Raw genomic sequence first — 11,973 nt, 5'->3', positions numbered from 1 at the left:
TTCAGCGTAACAATTACAAAAAAAAAAAAAGAAAAAAAAAGTGACAGTCCATGAATGGATGAGAATTGAAACACACCGTAAAGACGAGGGCCCGTGTCGAAGAGAATCTTTCCATAAAGGCATGAAACCCAGAACTATATTCTTAAACAATTTATTATTAACAGATCCACAATCGCCAAGCTCAAGCTCCCAAAATTACATGACAGTTTGGTTTCATCTGTTGACTTCACCTCTTGTAATAACAAGCTGTCAAATCGGTTTTCTGTACAGTGCTCTAGCGACCTCTAGTGGATCCGACCTAAAAAAACCCTAAACAAAAGAAAAACAAAAGAAAAGAAAAACAAAACAGTGCACCAGATTGTGAACGACTCCTCCATTGTGCCGAGTTTTGGTCAAGGGCATGTCCATGTGTACAGATTCACTATTGATGATATCTACATTCTAACCGGCAGGAGTGAGAGGGAAACGATCGCTTGCAGTCTTTACAAATGCAGAATTTTATCAGATTCATTCTTCATCAATTTTAGATGTTTGACCTTGTACGTAATGCCCTCAAAGTCACGGCCATCATGCAGCAGAACCAAAACAAACAGTGAGATTTTTCACATACGTTTGGAACAAATAAGTCCAGTTTTTATTATTGTGATTTCTGTTAATGTAGCAGTGGCGCTTCAACCTGAACATTGATAAATAAAACACTGACAAAATTGTAATTTTTTTTTCTTTTTTTCCTCCTTTTTCTGTAAGGATCTCACGTTATCCTTAAGACACTGTGAAGTAAGAATAACCAAATTTATCATCATTCCACACAATTAGATTTTCCTTGACCAATGTCCTTATGTGAGATAGAATGTTTGTTTTTCCTCTTTTAAAAAAATCCAACTCATCCTGGGAAGAACGTGTTGGGTGGCTGCAGCGTTCTCTCCCCATCCAAGGCCCCTCAGGAATAACTAGACGTTTTGCTACCGACATCATCCTCCTGCGATCCCATACTCTGAAGGGGAAACAAAAAACAAAAACAACACAAAACATCAAAACTGTTATCTGAACACATCAGGCGGAGCCACTGCTGCAAACCAGTTTCTGCTGCACTTCCACCAACAATGAGTGATTGTTTTGTTCAGGTCTCAATGCCCAATATTACTTGATGGTAGGGCGTATTGCCATTCTGGGAACTAACTCCTTAGACTTTTTCCCCAGTTTGTGTTGATATATACCAGTGGTTCCCAAACATTTTTTGCTGGGCCCCCTTTGTTTTACCAGAAAAATGTTCGGCTTAGAATGAAGTTGGTTTGGAAACATATTCAACTATGCTTCATTCCCTGCTTTGTGTTTCTGTGGCGGCCCTGTGCTAGCCGTGTCCAAGCGTTTTGGTTTTTTCTCCCCCTTTTCATAACGCGCCTCCCCTAGGGGGCGGGCCCCACACTTTGGGAAGGTCTGATATATACAATAAGGAAGTGTGCAGCTACTTGACTGGTCGTTTAAAAGTTGCTGTCCTTGTTTGTTGGCACTGAAAATCCAAGCCACTTAACTTTAAATGTCGATAGCTCCATCACCGTTTGTTCTTGAGACAAAATTGAATACTGTTTTGGAAGGAAGGGAAGACGAGCTTTACAGCAATATCTGGTGTATTGTGGCAGCATAAAAGTATTCACCAGGTACTACTGTCTGAACAGGCAGATGTTACCATGTGCACTTCACATTATTGTTGGTTCTCAACCATTGTGGACCAGAGAGAAAATTCAAATAGTTCTTGAAAGCTGAGAATTATTTAGTAAATTTACAGCCAAAATTACAAAATGAGTCACAATGTACGACTAGCCCAGGCAGCGCCTCTCAATGATGGAAAGGTGTAAACAAACGAGGTGAACTATAAGCAAGAAGACAGCTGTGCAAACCATTTAGCTTCTGTAGAAAATAAGCGTTTGTATGTCATATGTAAGATTAAACTGATATAAAACCACGCAGGCCTGCAAGGAAGGCAGGTTGCTATTAACTTTAGCCAGATTTGACAAATTAATTTGTGTTTTATTAGCACAATGGTTCACAATTTGATAGAAAGTGAGCCTGACTGCTGCTATTAAAAGTGGTTAATGACATTGTTGATTCAATGGACTGCAAAAAATACTGTGCTGCTCCTTTTCTTGACTTGTCAAAGGCTTTTGATACAGTTGACCATGCTATATTTTATTAAATAGACCAATATTGTTTAGTCTATCTGTAAATGCTGTAAGTTGGTTTTCAAATTACTTGTCAGCAAGAAAACAGTGTGTCCATGCTGCTGGGTCTTCTTCCTCTTTTCTCCCAGTATCCAAAGGAGTTCCGCAGGGCTCCATATTAGGGCCATTGCTATTTTCTCTTTACATAAACAACCTTTGTGATAATTTGTCAAATGCAGCATTTCATCTTTATGCAGATGATACAATTATTTATTGTTCACCCCCTTCAGTAGCACAAACCCTGCAATTTCTGCAGTCTGCCTTTGATGTAGTTCAGTCCCATTTAACTCAACTTAAGTTGGTGTTAAATCCAGAGAAATCCAAGTTCATGTTATTCTCAAATGGCAAAGAGTTGTTAGCTACGTCTCCTAAGATTAAAACAATTCAAGGAACTGAAATTGAAATGGTCACATCTTACAAGTATCTAGGGATCATTATAGATCAGAATTTGTCATTTAAAACTCACATTCAAAGGCTTGTGTCAAAGTTAAAACTAAAACTAGGTTACTTTTTTAGAAATCAATCCTGTTTCTCCCTCCAAGTGAGAAAACACTTGATTCATGCAACTTTTTTACCTTTATTGGATTATGGTGACCTGCTTTTTATGAATGCACCTGCCCACTACCTAAAGAGGTTGGATACTGTGTACCATTGTGCTTTACGTTTTATTACTGGCTATGGAAATCGTGCACATTATTGTTCTTTGTACGCTGCTGCTAAATGTTATATACTTATGTGGTATGTATATTTTGACTTTTGTTGCCATGATGCCAAGTCTCTCTTGAAAATGAGATTTTTAATTTCAATGAGATTTTTTACCTGGATAAATAAAGGACTAATAAATATTTGGTTAAGAAAAATAATTCTCACGCTGTTATAGCTGGGAAAGCCTCCTACACCTGAGTTTAGGGTGAACGACCCCACAAACGGCCCAAAAAACTAAAAGTGAAAGCATTCTTGTGGTCACATTCCCGACCTGATAAGCTTGGATCAGATTCTTCATCCAAAACAGCGTCTTGGTTTTTGTCTACAGCCAAAGGCTCGCCACCCTCCATAAGGAAGGTTGGGTTAGTTTGAAACGGAAGCCAATGTGCAAATTTGTGCAAGTTTTAGCACCATAGTGTAAATGTAGACACACAAGGGCAAGCGGTCAAAACAGGACGTCCAGGGGGCAATCTTTAAAAAGGGAAAAAGAAGAACCAGGCTAGGACTGTTTTCTGACTTGCACAGTTGGAAATGTTCTTGAAGGGAGAGATCTATAATTTGAATCAGGTATAGTTTTTGGTTTTTATGGATGGAAATGCGAAACCTTATGATCACATATTGCATAACAAGCGGCATGTCAGTTACACTGAAAAGGGAGAATTACAGAGTCAGTGTTTATCAAACGCCCAGCAATGGATTTCATGAAACAGTGACTGAAGACACCATGTGACTTGGCAACACAATCTGCTCAGGCATGCCACATGTGCAACAAACAGTGATCACACTGTTTCTAAACCTCTAAGCATCTTATCCTCTGCTTCAATAAAAAGTTAAAAATTTGAACTTTTTGGACAACATACACGCCGACAGGAGAACATCTTTAGTCTGGCTCATTCTACCAAAAATACACACATAAGCCAAAATAAGAAAAAGCAACTCCAGTGCTGCTGGAGCCCCCCCTCACCTTCTGCACAAATTGTGGGTTTACTGTGATTTCCTGATCCATAGACTTTAGTTTCTCATCCAGCTGTATACATTTCAACATCTGAAAAGAGAGGGAAAAAAAGACACGTGCTCATTTTCAAAAATTCATGCAGGATTTGTGTATTGCAACTGCAAACAATCCATGCAAAGCACAAGAACAGTGAACACAGATCTGAGCCTCCACACCTCTTGGTCAATTTTGTGGAGCATTGCTGGGTTGTTGTATTTTTCAGGGTTGTCATGGAAGCAGACCATACCATCTTTTTGGTTAATGCTAGCATAGATCTCACCATCTTCAATCTGCAAAGAAGAAAACAAGAGGGAATGCAGAAAATCCAGTGTAAAGACTATTGTTATATGGTCGTTAAGGCCTTCAAGTCCAAAACGGTCCAACACAACAGATAAAAGACTTGTGTAATACATCTATAGCTAAAAAAAAATATCAAACCATTTCACAAACACGTAAAGTTGGATATCGTGATTTCTATCAGCATCAACTGGATTGTATTTTTTGTGCTTTGGTCTCTCTGGAGAACTCACCATGTGTAAGACATATTTCTCTGCTTCCTGCGGGCCTGAAAGCTGCACTCGACTCGCCATGTCTTGCAAAGACAGTGTCAGGAAGGTCTGTGGGGTTCGCACAGAGGAAAAACCGATATCAGATCTAGTGAATGGGCAAAAACCCGCCATCTAAACTCCAGTTTGTTTCAAATAAATCCCTTGACAACTCAACGAACGTCTCTTTAACCTCAGTAAAGAAGCTCTCAGTACTCTGGATTGTCTGGCTAGCTGGTGCTTTGGATTTGTGCCTGTCTGTTTGAGCTGGCATGTGCAACATGAACCTAAAAGATAACCTAAAGTGATATCCAGACAGCACTGGGCCTGGATTTAACCTATAGGCTGTATGGAGTGTGAAACTCAAGTTTTATGGGTCACACAGCCCCTCTAACTTCAGTCTTCTTGGTAATGTGAACAAGATGACCCAACAGGTGGAAACTGAAAGCTCAAGAGTCATTGTTGTTAGTCGTTTTAGCAAAGATGGGCCAACAGCCAGTTATCAGATGTCAGCATCTGTCTTGGCACACCCATGTTTTGGCTGTGTTTCCTTTCATTTTGATTATTGTGACCTCTAATGAACTGCGCCACAGATGATTTGAGACGACAGAGACATTTCTACGTTCTTGACGTCTCTCTTCTTACAACAGAATATTTCCTAAAGTAAAGTCGCACAAGCTACCCAGTGAAGCTTATCTCTTGAAGGCATCGGGAGTGTGTTAATATCACACATCACATAGAAAACACACACACACAGCTCACCTTTGTTAGCCTCTGGATATTCTTCTTGTAGAGAGAGGAGAGGCACTGTTTGACCAGGCCTGTGTTGTTGTCTCGTGTGAAGGTCTCGCTGTGTTTGTTGACCAGGCTGCGCAGCTCGGCCGGGTTGTTGGTGGTGTAAACCTGAGCCAACTCGTGGTATGCGTTGCTCAAGGGCTGAGGCACAAAAAAGAAAAAAAAGGAAAAAAGCAAACGCAATTATGGACGGATAGCTCAGTAGCAGCAAAATAAATAAGTGGCTTTTCCTGATGGGCTCACACTACAGCTGCACATAAATATTCAACTGTTCCAAATATTAGTTGTTGTTGAAACTTAGAAACTTTGTGAGCAGATTTTGCTGCTTTTCAAAGCCCACAGTGAATTTTTGATTTACAAAAAAATAAAGAAAATAAAGAAAATTGCTACTGCGTGACACTGACATCTTGATCTGCTTGCTTTTACAGACTCTCTGTTCTGCTGCGTTCAGTTAAGTGAGTGAGCCGTGAGGCTACAAAGCAGCGCTGCACAGTGTGGGAGAAGAAGGGGAAAAAAAAAAAAAAAAAACTTTCTGTGTGAGCAGCTGTCTGATACATAAAAGGCAAAATGACAGGTGAGCCTTTGTGTTCACCTCGTGTGTGATGGTATTTTTATCAAATCTGATTGAAATCAGTGCTTTTGACTCTGTCCAAGTAACGATTCATCTTTGAGTCTTTTAGGTGCTCAGAGGTGTTTACTTTCCAATTAGTGTAAACCAATAATTGAAGTGCATTCACATCCTACCCCTGATGCCTACACCAATGCTGATGCTCTTATCTTAACTTTAAAGACAAATGTTGGTGAGTTCTTCCTTTGCCCGAGCTCCACTTTTCTATAACGTTTCATCAAATTCAGCTTAATAACTTTTCCACATTCTAGCTAACAGAATGAATGGCTCACCCTCCCACTGAGACTCAGCCTAGCAGGCAAAAAAACAACATTTTAACAGCCAGTCTGTCGATCTGTATCACTGATTCTTCATGCATGAACCTAAATGTTAATCTATACATTACTGAGCATCAATACACTATTATTATTACTACTTTTTGGTGATTTTAGAAAATGACACTTCTTGGCTACACCTCTAAAAAGAAAAAAATATCACCCACACGTCATGCATCCTTACCTTGATGAACCTCCCTACTATTTGTGAAGTGTATTTGGGCAACTGCTGCACTTTGCCGTGGAGAATAAGTGACACCAGGATGTATTTTTTATAGGCTTCCAACATGATGTGGCTCACTGCCATGGCTGGAGTGGTTATTGCCTGTCACAGAAAATTAAAAACAAAAGCATGTGCAGTGATGCCGCAAAGAACGTTTAAATTCAGGAGGCAACAAAAAGACTGTAAAGACAGTACCTGTTCATAAAAATACAGTGCTCTTTCAAAATTTTTGAGGCCCGTGTAGATCATGCCACCATAGTAGTAGTAACATAAAAAGTGCTTTGCGTCGTAGGCTCCGTTCTCCTTGCAGATGTCCATCATGTCCACCTCCAAAAAGGGCAGGGCTGGCTTGAAGCACTTTGCTAACAAACACAGCTGCAGAAGAACATATAAGAGGTGAACAAGTGGCTTAGACTGCATATGGAAAAGGAGATGTGCTGGGATTACAACTGGGATGATGCTAAGAACTTACCTGACACAGGTCTGCGTGAACTGAGGTAAGTTGGTTTGTGTTCATCTGCATTTTGTCTATTGCCTGTTTTAGGACCACGACACCCCTCAATGGCTGTCAGAAGAGGAGAAATTGTGAGTTACTAAGCTGAAAGTCGTCCTGAGACGCCCAAATGTGCTGGAAACAGTCAGGGCCTGAAGAACACGCTAAAATATTTAGATCAAGAAGGGAAAGGAAAACATGCTCCACTGTGGTGCTGAAACTCAGTGCTGTCTTAGTGATGAAATGACTCATGTGAGCCCTGTGATGAAAAATGATTGTGACTGACTCATTTCATTCTGACCAAAGGGGGGAAATTGGTTTTAGCTGCAAGGTAAATGCAACACACACACTATGTAGGCCACACAGCATTTAGGAGATAAACACTAACATGATCATTCAGGTGGAAGGAAGTTTAGGGGTTGGGGGGTTGGGTGCTGTATTAGACAGCAGGGTCATGTGACTCTCCTGCTGCTTGTGAGAGCGCGGATAAATACACTTGCAGTGTTTCCCCACGCACAGACTTGATTTGGCCATCCAGATATATCAACACCCAAGTATACATTTGTCTGCTGGCAGTCTCCTCGCCATTATTTTGAGTGTTCAGTGGCTGCAACCTGGCTTACTGTTGTGGCAGTCCTTAATATTACTCTCCAGAGTCTCTCATCCACCCTCATGAACTGTAGCTGCTGGTGGTAATTCTTGTAGGTTATAGCTAGCACCAGCAACAGGTTGCTTGTTCATTGAAGCTAAGAACCACAACAAGGACTACTGTTATTGCATTCACTTCACGCCCATCCGAGCAATGATAAACAACTAGAAAGGATTACTCTTATACCAACTCCTTAAGAAAGCACCCGATCCCACAAACACAATCTAATTCAGTAGGAAATGCTGACGAGGGTATGGCAATGGTGGCGCGTAGGGTGAGTGATATCAAATGAACTGCTGACAGGAAAGGCCCTAACCCCTTTAGCTTCAAGAGATACAATTGTGTGGATGTCACTAAATCAGCAGCCTGCAGATAAATACACACTGTTTAAAAACATGTGGCCTCTGGCAGAAGACAAAAGTTCTGAAGCCAAAAACTAGTCAGACTCATGAAGTGTAAAACCAAGAATTACAGAAGCACCAGGAAATACAGAAAGCCTGCCTGCTTTTTGTTCTTTCCGCTGATATTAAAGACTGCACGGGCTGAATGAAAACAAACTGCTTGGCACAAGTGCAACAGGATTACATACTGCATAATCTACAGAGGGACAGAGAATGCAGAAGGCATTTTCTTCTAGGGAGATGTATCATGAACAAATCTTAACAGTTCTCTTACAAAAAATAAAATTTAAAAATGCAATTGTGTTCTTTTTTTTTGTTAAGCATTCACTTTTACAACATAGCCCTACTTTTGTCAAGCCTAAACGACATCACTATTTAGGCTACGTTCACACTGCAGGCAAAAGCGCATCAAATCCAACCTTTTTTTTTTACCCTATGCGACCCATTTCCGATCATGGTATGACAGTGTGAACAGCACAAATCCGATATTTTCAAACCTGACCTGAGTCACTTTCGTATGTGGTACTGAATCCGATATATATCTGATGTTTTAGAAAGCGACTGCTGTTTGAACGGTCATGTCACATTAAATCCGTCTTTTACATCACTGACACAAGACAGACGCCTATTATCAGCGCCGGAGAAGCGCCCAAGAAGACATCGTGGACGCTTCCTGGCCATCCAGTGTAGATGTTAGTGAAACTGTTGGGAAGACAACGTTGGAGAAACGTGAATATTTTATTTGTACTGTATAATCTGCAGATTCTGACAGAAATCTGCAACTATCCTTTGAAGCACCGCTCCTTTCTAAAACAGCAATAAGGATCATTATTAGGCCATATGTAAATAACTTTATAACTTAAAAAAAAATTGGGAAACGTAAAGTCCGAATAAAGTCTTTATATTAAGGCCATCAGTCAAACAATACTGTGTGGTCTGGGTCTAAACAGAGCGCGTTGTGTGTGAGGTCTTCTTTTGCGCATGCGGGCCGCTTTGAGGGTTCACACTAGAGCGCGTTGGCTGTCACATTTTATTTGTAGTGTGAACAAGCAGACAAAAAAAAAACAAAAACGGATTTGATCAAAAAATCGGAATAGAGCATTAAGACCTGCAGTGTGAACGTAGCCTTAGTTGGATTAGGCTCAGAATGATAGAAAGAGACATTCTTACCTGTTTCCGCTCTACAAGTGCGTTTGTCAACTGGTGGCAGAGACCAGCAACTGTGGCAGGAAAACAGAAGAGTTATGATTAACCACGTGGATTCTGCCAGATCCCACAAATCCACATAACAGATTTCAAACCACTGATACAAAGCTGTGACTGATACCAACAAAATTTATATAACCTTGTGTAAAATATATGAACACAAGTAGCGATTCATGACAGCTCAGCTAGAAACGCATACACGAAATGCTTCTGTCTTAACAATCACAAAAACAAATTGAAAAAAAAAAAAAAAAAAACTTGACACAAAACAAGTTCACTGAACAATGAGACTTACAAGTGTCTGTTGCATATCTAATGTGCTCCCCATTGCATGTACTGATGAAGAGCTGGACTTGGGAGAAGAGCGTCTCAAAGTCAGGGATGTTTGGCATGGAGAACTTCACAAATCTTGAGCAAAAGCAGAAGGAAGGAAGGAAGGGGGGTTAGCCAAAACTTAGCATTAGTTTGCCGATTTTTAAAAATCATTTAGAGCTAAAGGGCTGAGTTTTGAGTAAGGAGGGAAATGTATCGATCAGACGCAATGTTGGGTAAGCAGAAGCGAGATTGATTTTGTAAACAGGAAATAATAGCTTTCATTTCTGTGTTATTTATTATCAGTTGTAAAGGCAACAGAAAACCTTTAGCAGTGTCACGTCTGTGCAGGATTTGCTATAGTGCAGAGAATGTGTGGAAATTTTAAAGAAAGGAAACAATTTGAAGAAGTGAGAGAGATTATTCCCTTTCAATAGAACATTATATGCAGGAACTTATTATCTGTCAACTTTTCCTCTCATTTTCCTCTAAATCCTGAGCTGGCTCTGTCATTTTTCCAAGAGATTTCCTCTAAAGAACTACCGCCTCTTCCTCAACCAACACAAAAAGTACAACGTGACCTTCAATAGACACAACATTAGGAGAATATCTTGGCCAAGAACAGCAGAACGAAAGCAGAGTGCAGTGAAACACCAAAATGTAAACTAATAAAAAAAATTAATATTAATAATACTGATAATAATAATAGACCAGTTAGAGGGGAAAAAAACTTTATGAGAAAAATTTCTTGTCATGTGGTAACTGAGACAGAAGAAAGTTATAGTGGAAACTTACAGCACAGCCAGCACACCTAGGGAGTGCTCCTGGATGTCCAGGGCCCCCAGCACCGTGTCCAGGTGGGACAGATTTTTGGCCAGCAGCTCCCCACTTTTGTTGATCAACTCACATAGCTGAGTCATCTGGCCTGGAGGGATGAAGGGAAATTGAGGTCAACATTGAGAAATTTAACCACACTTAACTTTTTGTACCGACCTTTTAAATCTATGGGAAGTCCAAACTAGGGTGTCTTTCTAAAGGCTTAAGGTAACTTGTTTTGCAGGTCTAGGTGCAGATTATATTTTTGACACCAGCCCACCAGATGTAGAATAAAATCAGGTTGTTATGCTGAGATTTAATGTCATCAGGTCTCTATTTCACAAGGTTGTTATTACATTGCAAAGCACACAAGGAGGGCACATGGACAAAAACTTAGCTGGAAACGCTACAAAGACTAGACACAATCAGTATGACCACAACCCCACTACAACTATTATCAGTAAAGTTGTTGTATGTTGATAGGAGAAATAATGCACAGTGATACATTTTCTTTGTTGTTTAATTGGTCAAATTATGGATAAAATAGGAATTTTCTTGTTTACGAATCCAAAGAGGCTATTCTTTATAAACCTAGAGGACACACGGACTCATAAAACTGTGTATAACCGCCGCGCTGCGGATGGGCATTTCAATTGAAATCGGCTGGCCAAGTGTCCTGTCAAGGCCTTGCAACAGAGGTAATGCGAGCAGGATTGACAGATGACTTCGAGCCAATAATATTTGCCAATTCAGTCCGCTAGCCAATTATATGAGGCTAGGGCGGGACTACCGGTAGGCAGTCCCCAGAAATTATTTTCTAGATCAAAAACAAAAAGTATAATTTTCACATCTAGTTTGATGACATGCACGTTATGCAGTTATCCTTCGGGTCCTTGTGTAATACCGCATCTTCTCGTGGTAGTTTACATAGGAACTACAGCGACATAAGGTCGTTTTAGCGATGTGTTTACATGATAAAGCAAAAAGAAGCCTCTGACCAGTTTGACTGCCTAGCTATCGGCAAGGCATTGGATAGCATATGCTAGCTAACTAGCTAATACTTCAGACTCTAATGAGTTTATCAACCCTACCTTGAGCGGAAAGCTGCCGCACATTGTTCACAAACTGCTCCAAGGCTGAAGCCATTATTTCCTGGGTCCAACGTGGAGGTAATTTGCACTGTATTTCATTCAAACGTCAGAAACAACTCCGTCCGGACTAAGACAGGGGGCCACACAGCCGCCACTGAGGTGAGGCTATCGCGAGATCGTAAGAACAGAACAGACCGCAAGGAGGTTTAGAGAACCGACCGTTGAATTCTTAAAGGGCCAGCTACCAGATTTGCTGGTAGTATTGAAACACACTTGCTTTTATATATCTATCTATATCTATATATAGATATATATCTATATATATCTATAGATAGATATATATTGCGCGAGTGTGTGTTTATTTAAAAATGGACTTCAACTTCTCTCTTTGAGGACTCGGAAATAAAGGAAGTGACGTACATACCGGGGTTAACGTAGATGTTTTATGGTGAGACCTCTTGTCTAACTACTTTTACAGGACTACTATAGTGCTGCTCCTTTGGGGAAACGAAAATATGATGACATTGATACATTGATAAATATGATTGAATGTATATATGATTTGAATCAAGTTTTTGTTTA

The 11,973-nt window shown here is 40.2% G+C and overlaps 1 protein-coding gene across 1 annotated transcript; it reads right to left on the bottom strand.

Annotated features, from left to right (window-relative positions):
* Nucleotides 1-135: 135 nt before the first annotated feature.
* Nucleotides 136-11,794, bottom strand: cops3 (COP9 signalosome subunit 3). Its single transcript, XM_085415735.1, has 12 exons — nt 11,392-11,794; nt 10,280-10,409; nt 9,468-9,580; nt 9,137-9,186; nt 6,896-6,988; nt 6,619-6,798; nt 6,385-6,525; nt 5,226-5,399; nt 4,449-4,535; nt 4,095-4,208; nt 3,889-3,969; nt 136-994 (listed from the first exon to the last, which is right to left on the bottom strand). Exons 1-12 carry the CDS (start codon nt 11,444-11,446, stop codon nt 941-943), a joined length of 1,272 nt encoding a protein of 423 aa, XP_085271861.1. The 5' UTR covers nt 11,447-11,794; the 3' UTR covers nt 136-940.
* Between the last annotated feature and the right edge of the window lie 179 nt (nt 11,795-11,973).

This window comes from Rhamphochromis longiceps, linkage group LG8, assembly GCF_057381845.1.
Source record: "Rhamphochromis longiceps isolate RC_006_pf linkage group LG8, R_longiceps_female_GT1.1, whole genome shotgun sequence".
Taxonomy (NCBI): Eukaryota; Metazoa; Chordata; class Actinopteri; order Cichliformes; family Cichlidae; genus Rhamphochromis; species Rhamphochromis longiceps.
The sequence above is the reverse complement of the archived record's forward strand: the minus strand, read 5'-3'. Positions and strand labels throughout refer to the sequence as shown.

Excerpts from the sequence above, each read along its gene's own strand:
- cops3 (XM_085415735.1), bottom strand. The coding sequence starts at position 11,446 with ATGGCTTCAGCCTTGGAGCAGTTTGTGAACAATGTGCGGCAGCTTTCC. Across the intron at positions 10,410-11,391 it reads GCGGCAGCTTTCCGCTCAAG|GCCAGATGACTCAGCTATGT; the intron begins GTAGGGTTGATA and ends TCATCCCTCCAG. Across the intron at positions 3,970-4,094 it reads TCCACAAAATTGACCAAGAG|ATGTTGAAATGTATACAGCT; the intron begins GTGTGGAGGCTC and ends CTCTCTTTTCAG.